Here is a 17,511-nt window from a genome sequence, read left to right on the forward strand (position 1 = left end):
TTCGGCCGAGGGCCAGCTTGGTTGAGGGCCAATGAAGAATGGCTTAGACCAGTCCATTGGCTTAGTCCAATAATCAAGTAGGCCACTATTATATAATAAGAATAAATGGTTTAAAGGCTCATCTAAATTATTCCCATTCACTATGCATATAAAACTCATTAGACATGGTCATGTTTCATCGATCCAAACCGTTTATATGATGGGAGTCATCGCAGATGAAGAATACCTAAAAGAATTCTTCAATTGGACTATTTCAAACCATTGATCATTTAGCCTTTTTCTGTACAGGCTAGCCCTTGATCCCTACTACGGCTTAGGCTTGGCTAAGTCAAGGGCTTGGGAGACTTATGATCACCCATCGGTAGAGGAGGCTATTGCCTCGACCCTTGGCTTTACAAGGCCAGCTTGACCTTAAAGGAGAAGACTACTGCGATCGTTTCTTAGTATGTCCAATCACACCCTTTAAATTATTAATTGAAATTTTAGGGATCTAACCATGCAATTTCAATTGATATCAAAGCCAACACCGCGTCCTGTGTAAGGGGCAACATGTGGAAATAGCAACTTCGACTAGAATGAAAGCTGCACAGCATGGAAATAGCTACTTGGAAAAGAGGCCAAAGTGAGTGCTGCGTCAACCACAGAGGTGGCGGAATGTTACGATCCCAACAGTTTAATGAGCGTAACTTGCCACCTTTGATTAGCCTTGGGGCTTTTAACATTTTAGTTAGGTTCTTAACATCTTGATCTTACTCAAACTAACAACAAAATTGTAAATTTGAGCAATCCAATAACATCCAAGGGTCACTAGAGCCACCATGTTGGGATCTCATCTAAAGCCAACCATATTCAAGACTGATTTTTTGACACTATCAATCAAGAGACTCCACCCAAACTAACAATTGTGTCCAACAGAAGTTGCTTGTCAGACGAGTAGGCTGATGATGTTTCATTATCATTATAGACAGGTATCATGAAAGAGGGTAAGAAAAGAAAAGTCTAATGATCATCAAATGATGTTTTATTATCATTATAGACAGATATCATGAAAGAGGGTAAGAAAAGAAAAGTCTTATGATCATCAAATGATGTTTCATTATCATTATAGACAGATATCATGAAAGAGGGTAAGAAAAGAAAAGTCTAATGCTCATCAAATGATGGATTCCTATGGATTTCATTAGCACTATCGAAACATGGACTCCCATGGATTCAATTTTGGCGCATCTTATTTGGATAGTGAAAATCTCAGGTTCCTTTCACAATCTCGTGCGAGAAAAAGCTAACAATTGCTATTTTTATCTTAGCCATTCAAGCAATGCAGAATGTCCAAACAATGGAAAACCATTTTCTTTTCCTAGCAGAATCTATGCATTTTTACCTCACCCAAACATTTTCCATGCACATCTTTTGTCACCTTTGTATGAATTTGTAGGTGTGCGTGGAATCAAGGGATAAAAAAAATCCAATGTAAACAAAATGTATCCACGAATACTGGTTTTAACAATGACTATTAGAAGCTCACCAGCCAGTCTAAATAATTAATCTATTTCTATGAAGGATAAACTTCACTTTGGGAAGATTGAAGAAGCCGAATCATAGAAATCACACCTTCCTACTTAAAATTTGTAGGGTGTGGCCCTTACTCGACTTGAAGGAGATTCAGGGTTTGCGATTGTAACACTAATGAACCTGCCATCAACAAACTAAACAAATGCATCCCAAGTCAAAAAAAAAAAAAAAAGAAAAAAAAAGAAAAGAAAGAAAGCAAAGAAAAGAAAAAACTAAACTAAACTAAACTAAACCTAAAGGTGCATTTGGATGATTAATTGAATGAAACACAAATAACTCATTCCAAAAAAAAAAACAAAGAAATATATATATATATATATATATATATATATATATATATATATATATATATATATATATATATATATATATATATATACGTGGAAAAGGTACTATGCGCTCAACCTCACCAGTTTGTCCCATGAGGTCGAGCTGTGTGGGCCCCACCGTAATGCGTTTCGAACATCTACCCCATCAGTCAGATGCACCATTCCATCGTGGGCCTAGGTCTCAAAAATCAAGTCAATCCGTGACTTGTGTGGGCCACACCACATACAGAAGTGGGGAGGGTTTATGCACCATTAAAACATTCATAATCATTTTTTGGACCCACCGAGGTGTGGTTTGCAAATCCAGCCCATCCATTATGTGTGTCCCACTTGGATGAGGGTTCAGACCAAGTTTCAGCAGCATTCAAAACTCAGGTGAGCCCCACCAAGTGCTTTTATATGTTTTAACGGTGTCTTCACATGATTTTAGATGGTATGGCCCACCTGAGTTCCGTATACGGCTGATTTTTGGGATATCCCATAATTTAGAGGGGACCCATCAAATGCACGGTGTTGATGGTCGACACGCATCATGGTGGGGCCCACACAGCTCGACCTCACGGGAGCTTATCGTGAGGTCGAGCGCATAGTACCTTTTCCCTATATATATATACACGCTCGACCTCACGAGTCTGTCCCATGAGGTCGAGTTGTGTGGGCCCCACTGTGATGCGTTTCGAACATCTACCCCATCAGTCAGATGCACCATTCCATCGTGGGCCTAGGTCTCAAAAATCAAGTCAATCCGTTACTTGTGTGGACCACACCACATACAGAAGTGGGGAGGGGCCGTGCACCATTAAAACATTCATAATCATTTTTTGGGCCCACCGAGATGTTGTTTGCAAATTCAGCCCATCCATTATGTGTGTCCCACTTGGATGAGGGTTCAGACCAAGTTTAAGCAGCATTCAAAACTCAAGTGGGCCCCACCAAGTGCTTTTATATGTTTTAATGGTGTCTTCACATGATTTTAGATGGTACGGCCCACCTGAGTTCCATATACGGCTGATTTTTGGGATATCCCATAATTTAAAGGGGACCCATCAAATGCACGGTGTTGATGGTCGACACGCATCACGGTGGGGCCCACACAGCTCGACCTCACGGGAGCTTATCGTGAGGTCGAGCGCCTAGTACCCTTTTCCCATATATATATATATATATATATATATATATATATATATATATATATATATATAAAGAGGAAATAGGCATGTTTTCTATGGAAATCATGAGGACCTATCCCCCAAATTACCATTAACATAGTTTCAATTCTAAGGGCATGTTTGGATACAGGGAAAGCTATGAAAATCCAGGGAATTGGAAATTTTTTTACATTGATGTCCATTGGCGTGACCTTTTATTTTGCTTCGATAGAAAAGAAATTGGTGGATTCCACCAAGCAATCATTAGCCCTTTCCATGGTTTGGATTCTCAAGCACAAGATACAAGGTGGCCATTATGAGAGGAATATGAGATTTCCACTTGCTATCCAAACAAAACCTTGAAAATGGACTCCATGTTCGCAGTGCCTTGGGAAATAACCATTATATGATGATTGAGATTTCAATCCGACAACAACGTTTCCTCCAATCCCAACATGCCCCAACTTGAAACAAGTGGAATTGTGATTAAGGGTTTGGTTTTCATTATGAATTTACATGTGACACCCACATTTAGGTTATTTCATCTTCATTCTATTGATTCATTACAAATCAATTCCATTGGGCATCCAAAAACAACCTCAAAAAAACACAAAGCTAGCAAATGCAGACCTTTCCATCCATCTCCTTCACAGCCAACTCTGCATCTTCTTCACAAGTAAACCAAACATATGCAAATCCTAGAGACAGTTTGGAGAACCTTTCAGTTATAATCTTAACTGCAAGAGAAGCATGAAAGATCAAATATGAGAAAAAGATGCAATGGAAGACAAACATCTTAGAACTGTATGAATGTTCTTGCAATGCTTGAAACAACATCAATAAAAAGAGAAACTTTGATACTCTGGCAGAGTGTGATGGATGATACACAGGCACTTAGAATTTACATGCATACTTTATGGCTCCCAATATAGACATATCATGAACCAACTTATTTGATTATCTGACCATCAGATTGACGGACATTTAGTGAACAGCTAAAAGCGGACATTTATTGGACGCCTGAAAATGGAAAATATATCCAATATTTTGGGACTGTGACTTAGCGACAGTGAGGTAAGATTTAAGAGATTGACATCATGCATTTATTTATTTTCCTCCAGTGGTAGTTCACCCTTTCAGATGTTGGTGACTCATACTCGTCACATGTGCACACACCATAGGCTATCCAGACCATCAAAGCTGTGGGCCATGTCACGGATAGATCATAGCTTAAAAGTTAAACAAATAGAGCAATTGTAGATTTTCCAACTGGTGGCCATCAAAGGATGGTTCAACATAACATAGTGAGTGGTCCAAATTCAGCAGGAAAATCAGATGGTTTCTATCATTTGTCAAGTGTGACTTTTGCGTTATGCTCCATCCACAATCGGGTCACTGTTTGGATGGTCTGGGTAGCCGTAAAAATATGCGATGCATATGGGGGGTGAATCACCATGAATTTTAAAATGATGGTGAACCATCGGATTCTAGTCCACTGTTTCTCGATTCATCAACTGATTTGTTTGAATTACTTGCAAACAAGAGTTCTAACTACTGTGCACATTATATTGCTATTAAAATGGGAAAGGAGTGAATGCTAATATCTGAGTTAGTTATCGAACATTCCATCTTGGTACACAAGGCACACATGCAAGATCTGGATCATTTCATATGTTAGGCCCTGCAGGGAATGGCCCATGCACCAAAAAATAACATTTGTTAGATGATTCTAGGCCCTAGCCATCAATTAGAAGACTTCTGCCCACTAAATGTTGAACTTTTTCCTAACTGCACAATTGAAATCCTCAAAAGCCACCAATCAGTGGCTGGGATCATCTGATCAGCATGGAAAAATAATCAAAATAGATTTTTCACCTCTGCTAACTGTCCCAAAATGTGAAAATGTCTTGGTCAAGTATCCCTCAGATGTCGACAGTGGCAGTCCTGCATCATCACATTTTGAAGGGTTAAGAGGGTACTAGGTAAATGGTAAACGAGCTGAAGCTTGAAAGTGAATAATCTCATGCATGTAACATATTAAGAAATTCATGCACATGATTATTAGAACTACAAATGTAACATGTTACAACCTAGGTTGGGATAGTTCACCTATGAAATCAGGTGGCCCATCACAATTTGTAGCAATCCCAACCTTCCAAAACATGCGACCCCTTAAGGGATCTTAAGTATTTGACTTTACCTGTTGAATTTAGACCACTGGCCCTTTCATTTTTAACTGGCCATTTGATAGCCACCAATTGTATGGTTAGAAACATCCGGGAGTAGTATGGTTTTCCAGGTTGTGTCATCTGCCATGAGCCCCACGATCTAGATTGTCCAGATTGGCATACATGCATGCGATGTGCCAATTTGATCATTGCTGCTTGGATGGTTTATCGGTAAGATTTTCAGGGTGTAGGACTGTCTAGTTGCTGTACAGTCGTTGTGGATGAATTAACTAGGCATTACAAGAAGAGGTCTCATGGTGTATGTTATTTGGAGATGAGAAGATTTTAATGGACGAGACGAGGGGGTAAATGCAAAGACTGAACCTGAAGGGATGCTTTATAATATAAAGATTGGAAAATTAGCGGGACTAAATAGAACACAAGGAATGCAATTTTAGGAACAATAGAATGGAATTAGTTAAGATGGTTCACAGAAAGTACCCAAAAATGAGGATACTGATAATGTATTAGAGTTGGGTGGATGAAGTGGAGTTGTGCCTTTGGTGTTTTGTTCGATCACCACATTCCAATCAAACATGGTCATAGGTTGTTGAGATTGATGAGTCGCAAAACAAGGATAACATTAGAAATGAATGCTTTCGATGGAACTTGGGAGCAGCACCAATGCTTTGGCCATGTGAAATGGAGACAAAGACCTGCACCGAGCTGCACCATGAGTTGGTTCAAGGTGATGGCTCTAAAAGGTCAAGGAGAAGCCCAAAAAGGAAGTCGATGGAATAAGAAAAGACTTGACTATCTATGGTTTAACTGAAGTTTATGGTTCTTGATGGAGGGGAAAGGTGGAATAGTATTGGTGTAGCCAACACCAATTAATTGGGATAAGGCTTAGATGATGATGAGGATGATCGCCATAGCTTACCTTTAAATAAAATATCTATAACTTGAATTTCCATTTTATGTCTGCTAATCAAATGATTTTAGCCTCTGGTAAAAGTAGTTATTTTAACCATGCCCTATCTGTGGTGGGGATCACCAAATGGATGGTCCGATTTTCGAAATATTGTTGGCGGAGCACAATTTTGGCTGTCCTTGTGGAATACTCCACAGAAAAGAGCAAGAATGTGGTGATAGTTCACCACCATTTTGAAATTGCGGTGACTAACCCACCCATCAAGTAGTTACATGTATGTCAATCCATAATTCCATACTAATGCATGGGCATTTTCACACTGGGCTCAAGTGGGGTAGCCTATGGGATGCGGGGACACACTCGGGGTGGGTGGCCCGTGTGAAGTAGAACCCATGTGAAGTGGGGCCCATGAGGGGGTTTGGCCGAGGTCCCAACCCATGCGATGTGGGGCTTGGGTTATGAGATAAAGAGATTGATTCACCACTCTCTATCAGTTCAAGCTTTTAGAACAAGTGGCTAATTGTCTTGTATCAAATTAGTATTGGAGTGGGAGGTCTTGTGTTCGAGACTCTATGAAGATCATAGCCATTGTTGAGATCAATAAAATGGGACCCCATTGAAAAGCTCCAATCTGGACTATTCGCAGTTTGGAAATGAGGAACATGCCATGTGTACAGGAGAAGTTTGGACTGTTTACAGTGAGATATTCTGGTTCCAGCATTTGAGACCAGCAATTAAGGAACCTATACCATTGGTCAGTTGAGCCCCACCTTGGATGGACCACGCCTTGAAAATCAATTTAGATGGGAAGATCCAACCATCAACCTTGAGCCCCCTTAAAATGTGGGTCATTTTTGTATTTCTCTTCTTAATGGTGTATTTGCCGGCCAGTCACAGTTTGAACAGTTTCAATGTTCCTACTGTGGAGACTTTTGAGAGAACTGCAAAAGATGTGAGGAAGGCTCAAATACCTGCTAGACAATCTGTAGAAAGTGGAAGGTCTGCCATGCATCAAAAGTGGTGAGGATGTCTCTGCAACTATAGACAATAGGCGTCACCTCCAGCTTGGCATCCAATCTCCTAATATAGTGTTGACGACCACAAGAAAGTCGCACTTAATATCGAGCCATCTCGCCCAAATATTCTGGGCAAACTGTATACCATGAAAAAATATGTAAAATTTGGCCACGTAACTAGAGCACCATCTATGGGTGTATGAGGATGCAGCCAGGAAACCCCCATTGTCCCACTGAATGATTGCACCCGATCCACACATTATAGAGGATTTCTAACTGAGGAGCCATTGGAATTTAATTTAACCCACCCTAGTTTGGGTGGGAGCCGTTTCAGTATCTTCGCTGGGGGCTCTTTGAAGATTAGATCCGTCTGAGACCACAGGATAAGTTGATCCACCAGGGATGTTGAAAATAAGTTCTTAGGCCACATTCATTGCAGTATTCCTAGATACAGTTGCAGGCCTTGTCAAGATCTCTTGCAACCTAAACCGATGGTTTTTAAAAATGAATAAATTCCAGGCTTCAATACCTGCCACCACAAGACTCCCAATGGTTAATTTGTTTGTTATTCTTTGTGCATTTGAGAAAAGCCTCTTGGACCGATACTGAATGGATGTGGTTGTCATCAGTATCAATGAGGATGGCAGTCCAAATTTTCTTAACCATGAGGCAGTTAAGAAATAAATGGTCCTCATCCTCATCCGCCACCTGACTACATGGTCTACATCTGGCGCTTTCCTAAACTGAAGTGTATCTTCCATAGAAATAGATTAACTATTCAGACTGGTTAGTGAACTTCTAACACTCATTGTTAAAACAAGTGTCCGAGGTTTCATTTTGTTTGCATTGGGGATTTGTATCCCTTGATTCAATGCACTCCTACAAATTGATACAAAAGTGACAAAAGAATGTGCATAGAAAAGGTTTGGGTCAGGCAAAAATGCATATATTTTGTTAGGAAAAGAAAAGGGTTTTCCATTGTTTAGATCTTCCATGTTGCTTGGCTGGCAAAGGAAAATGGGATTGGAAATAGCATCATTAGCCTTTTCCATAGTCAAATTGACATGCACAAGATATGAGATGACCATTACGAAAGGAACATGAATTTTTTTACTTGCTATCCAAATAAGACCCCAAAAATTGGAATCATCTTTCAATAATGCTCACAGAATCCATGAGAATCCATCATTGATAATCATGGGATTTTTTCTTTTCTTTTCTTTCCCACAATCCAGACAGGCCTATATTCCACAATCTCACCAACTAGTATGAATAGTTGATTTATTTCTATGGAGGACTTCTTCTTTAATCACATTTCTCACTTTCAGAATTGTTTTCCAGACATTTGACTGATTCGGCTTGGCACCATAGGTCCAGAAGTCTAGGTCTTTGAGGCATTCTTCAAAGGATCTCCACCCAAAGTTCTTGCTCCTTCTTGGCATCTCCAGACCAACTTTATGAGGAAAGCCAAGTTGGTGGTTTGAATAGGCTTTATACCTATTTCACTTCCATCCTTCGTCTTAGTCATGGTGTCTCATTTAAAAGATTGACCACAATCATCCAGATTATTTCATTGGAAATTTCACTGAGCCCGCTCTACATCTTTTATCGTGCACATAAGCAGGATTGAGGTCGACATCACGTGAATCAGCATCCCTACCATGACAAATTTATGAGGGTCACCCTCCCAACTTGAGAGAGGAGCTTACTAATCCATCATTGGGTTTTTGAGTTCAATATGTCTAAAAGTTCCTTGAAGATTTCATGTTTCAGCGCACCACCGGAAATTGTGTAATCTAACTACTTAACTAGGTGGCTGCTTTATGGGGAAAAGAGGCTGAGTAGGCTTCCTTTACTCTACAGTGGGTCCGTTTGGCCAGCTTCAAGCTCATATCCTGACAGGATATTTATGAGATGGTCAGATCCATCCTTAGATGCTTTAAGGAAAATGAGTGTGTCATTTGCAAAAAGGTGTGAGATTTTAGGCCCATCACTAGCAAGCAGAGTCAGATGCAAAATTCTCCTAATAACCACAGCTAAAATGGTAGCAAACATTGCCTCAACACACATAATGTGAAGGTAGGGCGATAGAGAGCCCCCCCGCTTGATACTCCGCTTTGGGTTGAAATGCACAGATGATTGGTCACTAATGAGCATTGAGAAAGTGGGGATTTGACACAAAACATAATTCATTTGATCCATTTATCACAAAAACCCATTTTTCCATAACTTTTTCAATGACATTCCATTTCAGCTTATAACGGGCCTTCGTTATGTCAAGCTTAGTGCATGGATTGACCCTCTTACTAGCTAAAGTCCTATAAGAGTGGAAAGCTTCTTGGGCCACTACAATATTGTCGGAGATGAACTCTTTGAGGTTACAATAGCCGATGGCGGTAAGGTTAGAAGCAACGGCCGATGCACCGACATACCTCTCACCTTACAAGATTTCTTTTGCCTAGTGGATTGTCATATTCTTCCATTGGGAGGGTTTAACATTGTCTTATGCACAAAATGATTGGCCACATTGGGTGAAATTGGCTGGACTTTTGCCTTGCTCCAAATGCACCTCATCTACGACAACCAAGAATATATTACAAGGGTATGTGCATCCACTTATTACATGGGTCTCACAACAGTAAAATGGAGCAGGTTAATCAGCTCATATCACATTCGATAGGGAAGCAAAATCTAGGTACGTGCATCCACTTATTATGTCTTATCCGATGATGAAGTCTCTTCTATGGTTCTGGACAACCTCGAGCAGGCATTAAAACCTTACAACTGTGTCTTTAATGAACCTAAAGGATTACCTCCAATTCGGTCTCACAATCATCGTATTGCTTTAGAACCCAGTAGTCAGCCAACTACTGTTCATCCCTTTTTATTTATTTATTTATTTATTTATAGAGATAACAGTAAATTTCTTGAAATGCATGCTGAAAGGTGAGAAAAGAATACAAACTAAGAAGCCACCCAAGAAGCAGGCCCAAGAGCACAACTAGAGTGCTTTACATAACAAACCCATTCCAAGACGAGATTCTTGATTCTGCCCATAACCTCCTTGAATAAAACCGGGACATTTCGAAAACAAGTAGCATTTCTAGCTCCCCAAACAACCCACAGAATAGCCATAACATAAAGCCTCCGCCTGGCTTTCTCAGATTTCCTACATTCTCCGCCACGCCAAGCCCAAAGGAGGTCCTCCACCGCTTTCCGCATTACCCACTTGATAGAAAAAAGACAAAAAACATGATTCCAAATCTTCCTCACAAACGGGCAATGGATAAAAAGATGATCGAAAAAATGAAATTGAAAAGATAGTTCGCAAGATGTTGGATTCAGGGGTGATACAATCAAGCTTAACTGCTTATTCAGCATCGGTATTATTAGTTTGGAAGAAAGATGACACATGACGAATGTGTGTTGATTATCGTGCCTTGAATGGAATCACCATCAAGGACAAGTTCCCTATCTCAGTTGTTAATGAATTATTGGATGAATTCCATGGAGCTAGACATTTTTCAAAGCTAGATCTACAATCTGGCTACCATCAAATTCAGATGCATGAAGCGACATTCCAAAGACAGCATTTTGAACACATGAAGGGCACTATGAATTCTTGGTGATGCCATTCAGCCTTAATAATGCTGCTACATTCCAAAGCATAATGAACAATACTCACGAAAGTTTATTTTGGTATTCTTTGATAGTATTTTGATTTATGGCTCTAGTTCAGAGGATCACTTTCTACATGTATCGACAACTCTTCAAATTCTGCAAGTACATCAACTATTTGTTAAGCCTTCCAAATGTCTATCTGGAGCTTTTGAAGTTGAGTATTTGGGCCATATTATTTCTTTTGAAGGGGTATGTGTGGATCCAAAGAAGAATGAGTGTATGACTACTTGGCTGGTGCCGCGAACCATAAGGGAGCTATGGGGATTTCTCGGCGTCACTAGCAATTATCAGAAGTTTATTCAAGACTATGGAAAGCTTAGCACCCTGTTATCTGAACTTCTTCACAAGAATTCTTTTGTATGGGACCATGAATCTATCAAGGCCTTTGAAGCATGCGATAATCATAGCACTCGTCTTAGCACTGCCAGACGTCACCAAAACATTTGTGGTCGAGTGTGATGTGTGTTGCTTTTGACACTAGCATTGGTACTATTCTTATGCAAGAAGGACATCTTATTGCATTCTTAAGCAAGGCTTTATCGGGGGTGAAACAAGGGGTTATCCACTTATGAAAAAGAGATGCTTTCCATCGTACATGCTATGACCAAATGGCGTCCTTATTTTCTCAAGCGTCATTTTATTATTTGCACCAGCCATAATATCCTGAAACAGATCCTTGATCAAAGGATCATATAACCACATCTCAACAAAGATGGGTCACAAAGCTCATGGGATATGATTATGATCTATTCCATAAGAAAGGATCCAAAAACTCAGTCCTTGATGCCCTTTCACAGTGCTTTGAACAAGGAACATTATTGGCAATCTCCTCCTGTTTGGGTAGACATAAGCAATCTGAAAGCTTCTTATGAGACCAACCTCTCTTACAAGATATTATCTTGCGTATATCACAACTTGGTGAGTAAGTCCTTCACTACATATTGACAGGAGGCCTTTTATGATATAATGGACGACTAGTTCTTAGTTTGTCTTCTCCTTTATGTGCGAAGGTGTTACATGAGTTTCATGCATCAGATCGGCGGTCATTTGGATTATAAAAAACCTACAAGAGGGTCACTTGCACTTTCTATTGGAGAGGGCTGAAAAAGGACATCAAACAATACGCTGCCAGTGTGATCCATGTCAATGGTACACATACGAGGCTTTAAGTCCTCCTGGTCTTCTCTGACCACTTCTCATACCCAATCGAGTATGGACTGAAATTTCAATGGATTTTATAGATGGACTTCCAAACGCATGGCAAATCAGTCATTTTTGTCATTGTTGACCAGTTATCGAAGTATGCTCACTTTGTTCCCTTATCCCATCTGTATATACAGAAGCATCAGTAGCACAATCTTTTATTGATAACATCTTCAAACTCCATGGCATGCCACTCTCCATCGTAAGTGACCATGATCTGATTTTCACAAGCAATTTCTGAAAGGGGTTGTGGAAACTACAAGGCACCCAATTGAAATGAGTACAGCATTTCACCCACAAACGGACAGTCAAACAGAGGTCCTCAATCGTTGTCTTGAAACCTATTTACGATGTCACTAGTGACCATCAACTCATAAGCCACCAACTTATCACCATACGAGGTTGTCTATGAACAAACACCACCTTAATCATAATGTACTCCGGTGACTCAAAGGTACATGGTGTTGATATTTAACTAAGGGATGACAATCGCATTCTTTGTACTCTTAAATCCAATTTGCATTGTGCCCAAGAGCATATAAAGATTCAAAGTGACAAAACCCACACATGCGTGCAAGTTTGAAGTGAATGATTGGGTTTATCTTTGTCTTCAACCATATCAACAAACTTCGGTTGCCATGAGGAGATCTCTAGAGTCAGCTCCAAGGCTTTATAGGCCATATCAAATTGTTAACATGCGGGCAAGGTTGCCTAGCATTTAGCTCTCCCAGTCCCAGCTAATTCCATGATTCACCTGGTATTTCATGTTTCATGTCTCAAAAAGAAGGTTGGCACATGTGCAGTTACCGCAACTGACTTTCCTTCTTCTTTTTCTTCTTCTTCTTTTTTTTTTTTTTCACGATGATGGTGTTTTTTAACTCCAAACTCATGTAATCGTTGACCATCAGATTGTAAAGAGAGGCAATAAGGCCATCACTGAAGTCCTGATTCAGTTGACAAATGCCACACCAGAGGATACCACTGGAGATGTTTGGGAGTCTATTCAGGTGATTTCTGCTCTTGAGGCGAAGGACATTTTCAAGGGGTTGGGAATGAGATGACCATAACTAGCATACAACACATGGTAGCCAATTAGGATTACATGGTGACCCGGTTGATGTGGCATCATCATCAACTGCCATCCCTGATTTTCAGCTATTTAAAGTACAGTTGTTCGAATTGGAGAAGTGTTGATAAAGAGGTTATAATGCTAGCAAAAATAAAGGAGATGGTATTCTCTTATATCATTTTTAGCATTAGAAATAGCTAGGTGCAGTTAAAATTTGAATTATTATGATTAAATAGGATGAAGAAATGTAATAAAAAAATAGAAAAAAGAACGCAATTTCTTAAGGGCCTGTTTGATTTTCCATGATACATGTAAATCACGGTAAACAAGTAATTATTACTTTTTCATGTTGTTTGAAAATATGAGAGTAATTCCACCTCGAAAATCGAAACAAAAGTGTTGACTTAAATATGTGGACCCCACCGTAATGTATATGATATATCCACACCGTCCATCTATTTTATTAGAATATTTTGGAGCATTAACCAAAAAACGAGGCAGATCCAACGCTCAAATGGCTCACATGAAAGGAAACAGTGGCCTTAATTCGTCCACCATTGAAAGTTATTTTCTTCACTGGGCCCACAATGACGTTTTTTCATCATCTAACCCGTTCATAGGGTCACACAGGCGTGGATAAAGGGAAAACACAAATATCAGTTTGATCCAAAACTTTTAAGGGCCCAAAGAAGTTTTTAATGGTAGGCATTCGATTCCCATTGTTTCCTGTGGTGTGGTCCAGACGTCGTTTTTTTGCTCATGCCATAAATTTGGCCGGCATAACAAATGAGCAGTGTGGATAAGTAACATACATCACGATGGGCCCCACATTGATGTTGTAAATTTCTCGATTTAAGTGTTGAAAAGGTAAGTTGTCACATCTGCATTGGGAAAGATGTGGTAATTACCTAGGTAAATAATTATTACCCATTTACATGGTAATTACACTTGAGCCGGAAAATCAAGCAGGCTCTAAGGAGGTCGACCACCTCGAAGTGGCCTTATTTTCTATTTCTTCTCTTAGGGGTCATTTGGATGCCTGTAAATGAGGCAAGTTGTAAATGATTTACAGCTTGCGTTTGGATGGCCCTTTTTGCCGATAAATGGTGTACAACTTTTTGCCCATTCTCATTTACAGGCAAAAACTCAGGATTTTATTTACAGGTAGATCATTTACAACTTGTTAGACTCCAACAACTCTCTCTCTCTCTCTCTCTCTCTCTCTCTCTCTCTCTCTCTCTCTCTCCTTTTTCGGATCTTGCTACTAGGCCCCTTTTGGCAAGCATTTGTTCGTGGGCCTACTTCTATGGCTCAGCTAATGCTTGGTTTTCTGTGAGGATCAACCCTAAGTTTTAGCGAGATGAGCTTAACTGAATGATATACTTTAAAATCCACTCTTATATGCCATTTGAATGTTTTTTAAGGAATTACTTTTGTAAACTATCTCAAGTGTAAATTCCCAATTACAGGATATAAACCATTTACAGGCTATTCAAATACTACAAATGATTTAACACGTTGTGAATCATTTACGGGCATGTAAATGATTTACAACTTAAACCATTTACAAGCATTCAAACTACCCTTAATCTATCTCTATTAAACCCACACTTACAACGTTTCTCACTCGGGCATCATATCAGCATAACATGGCCTATATAAACAGCTCTGCTCCTAACGGTTCCATTGCCTTTATGAGGTTTTATAACGGAATTTTGCAATGGAATGGGAGGACCAGTAGCCTCCATGACAAGTTGGACGACCCAAGCACTGCAGGGCCCAAAAGTGTTGTATGTGACATCAACTCCGTCCATCACATGAATGCCCTAATGTCCACCGTACAGACCAAAAATCAGCTGGGCCACACCACATGAAACTATTGAAATCATTCCTACAACCTGTAAGTTCACACGGTGTGCCCTGCCGGAATTGTGGGTCAGGCTAATTTTTATATCATCCCTTCATCCTTGTGAGTTGCATCTGATGAACGGGTTGGATGGAATGAACACACCATGGTGCCCCACACAAACCTGTTCGTTGGCATCCCCTCCACATCGTTCCATGTGGTGTGGCCCACATGAGCGGTGGATCTGGTTGAATTTTGGCCCCAGCGCCAAACATCAAGGGGCGAACCTGATGGACGGTGTAGATGCCATCACAGAACACGGTGGACTCTTACAACAGGTGTTGTAGAGGATTCCGGTCCGAATTGGGGACGCTTGGTGACTTGTTACACGTGTGCAATATCCGGGGCAATCTTTAGGTGGGACCCACGCTCACCATTCACTCGGACCACGAATCAGACAAACCACACATCAGGTGGGCCACGCTTGTAAATCACCAACGGATTATATTCAACAAGCACGGTCGGCCACCTGATGAGTGGTGTTGGGCCTCACCTGATACATGGCCCGGATTCCACACACGAGCTCCACGTCAGCGCAGATGCCGCGATTCACCACTTCAATCTCCACTCGCGTGAATTGCTACAGCATTTCTCAAGCAGAAGATACCTTTGATGAAGATCCTGTTGGAATGAGACTCCTCGTCGTCGTGAAGACGGAAATCAGAGCTCTCCCCGCAGCTACAGGGGCTTCGGATGACGTGGCAACGGGGAATCGGCGATGCAAGAATCGAAATCGCGGAGACGCCTCGGAAGGGTATTTCTGGAATTTTGGGTACTGCGATGGGGTTTCTTGGAATTGTGAGAGATTTATGAGAAGGTGTGAGGGGCGAAAACGGGGGCCGAAAGCTGGAGTGCAGAGCCATCTAAAACCCTCGAAATCTTGGAATCAGGTAGTGTTCGAGTGAGAATGGTTATTTTCTGACAGCGCAGATTGTTCACGTGTAGAGCCCTGGCCCATCTACACGCAATAGCGTGTGAATATAGCACACGTGTGAGATATACAGTAAGGTTCTATAATGTAGGAAATGCTTGGTACATCATTTGCAGCATGGATTTTGAGAAATTCGTGAGGGTTTCAATTTATTTATTTATTGTTGGTTTATGCCGCCTTTGGACGTCTATAAGTTTTTTAAGTTGTGAGTTGACCACAAAAAAAGTTACAGGTAATTTTATTTTAATATAAGTTGTAATTTGCTTATAATTAACTTAGTTTTTATGGGTGGATAACTTTTAAGTTAGTCACAAGTAATAAATTGTATATTCATATTAACTAGAAATTAAAGTAGGTAATCATTTAAAAATTAGATTGCTGTCAGAAAGCTTGGGTAAAAGTAATTCATTTTATTAAGCCTACATAAATAAATAGTTAGGCTGATTCTTAGGCTAAACTAACTAATGAGTGAATCATATAAGTGAGCCCATATTTTCAAAATGTTTTTAATGTGGAAAAAAAGCTTAAGGTAAGCATACCAATATATATAATTTTCTTTTTATGATATATTTACAATGTTACATAGGAAATAAAGATAAAAACAAATAACATCAAACTAGAGTTATTTATTTAGAAACCATATTCTTAAACCATACATGACTTTGGTTATGGGACACCATGAATGAACACATGGATAAGATTTGGTCGATTTGAAAGGAACACAAAAGCCTTGTACACCATGTCATCATCAATAGTTCTCTAACTTCTCTGTTAATCTCATCATCATAATTACAATAACAATTGATGACTTGAATGCGACAAATTTATCTATTGATGCACAAAGGCCATTAAATCTTTCTACAATAGTCAATCCGAGAGTAACCTTCTTTTTCTTTGATCGCTCTAAAGTTGGATTCATACAGTCCTTTTACCACTTCCTCCGATTTTGTTGAGTTTCAGGTTGTCCCATCCCAAAATGCACCATCCATGGGTGCAAATTGTGTATACGTTCCGGAGTAAGCTGGGGACAATTGGATATCATTAAAGGTGTGAGTCGACACGTTATCTTCTTCATTAGAATCAACAGTAATTCATACATAACTTCCCATGACAGTATCATCTCCATATATAGATTCAAATTTCTTAAACAGTAAGAATGGCTTATTCCTAATATATTTTTTATTTTAGGTTTTGCATATAACAGATGAGAAGTTCAAAATTAGAAAAATATTCATAAGCATATTATAAGAAATGTGTTAAACATTAATTTACCTTGATTAGCGTATTACAAAGTACTACGAGTTCGGCAATCATGTATTTTCCTTCCTCATCCCAATTGAATCCACTATTTTTTTAGTGTTAACTTATTTAATAGATATTTGCTCTTCAACAGTTGTAATCAATTCCTGCAATTCTTAGTATTCACATATACGGAAAAGACTTCTTCCACTACTTTGTATACTTTATTAATAATAGTCTCTCTAAAAATATTATTGAATTTTCTTTCCAATAATACCTCGTTAACTAGTACGTTAGTCATACATTCATCCATATAGA

At 39.6% G+C, this 17,511-nt stretch overlaps 1 protein-coding gene across 3 annotated transcripts; it reads right to left on the reverse strand.

Annotated features, from left to right (window-relative positions):
• Positions 1–984: 984 nt before the first annotated feature.
• Positions 985–16,013, reverse strand: LOC131226105 (glycine-rich RNA-binding protein 4, mitochondrial). Of its 3 annotated transcripts, none has more exons than XM_058221798.1 (4): positions 15,631–16,004; positions 4,925–4,993; positions 3,680–3,786; positions 985–1,692 (listed from the first exon to the last, which is right to left on the reverse strand). In XM_058221798.1, the coding sequence occupies exons 1-4, from the start codon at positions 15,884–15,886 to the stop codon at positions 1,684–1,686; spliced, it is 441 nt and encodes a 146-aa protein (XP_058077781.1). In that variant the 5' UTR covers positions 15,887–16,004; the 3' UTR covers positions 985–1,683. The 3 variants fall into 3 exon arrangements, with proteins under 3 accessions (XP_058077781.1, XP_058077779.1, XP_058077780.1); XM_058221796.1 differs by having other exon boundaries at positions 985–1,706; positions 15,631–16,001; XM_058221797.1 differs by lacking the exon at positions 4,925–4,993 and having other exon boundaries at positions 985–1,706; positions 15,631–16,013.
• Between the last annotated feature and the right edge of the window lie 1,498 nt (positions 16,014–17,511).

This window comes from Magnolia sinica, chromosome 14 (assembly GCF_029962835.1).
Source record: "Magnolia sinica isolate HGM2019 chromosome 14, MsV1, whole genome shotgun sequence".
In the NCBI taxonomy this organism is placed as follows: Eukaryota; Viridiplantae; Streptophyta; class Magnoliopsida; order Magnoliales; family Magnoliaceae; genus Magnolia; species Magnolia sinica.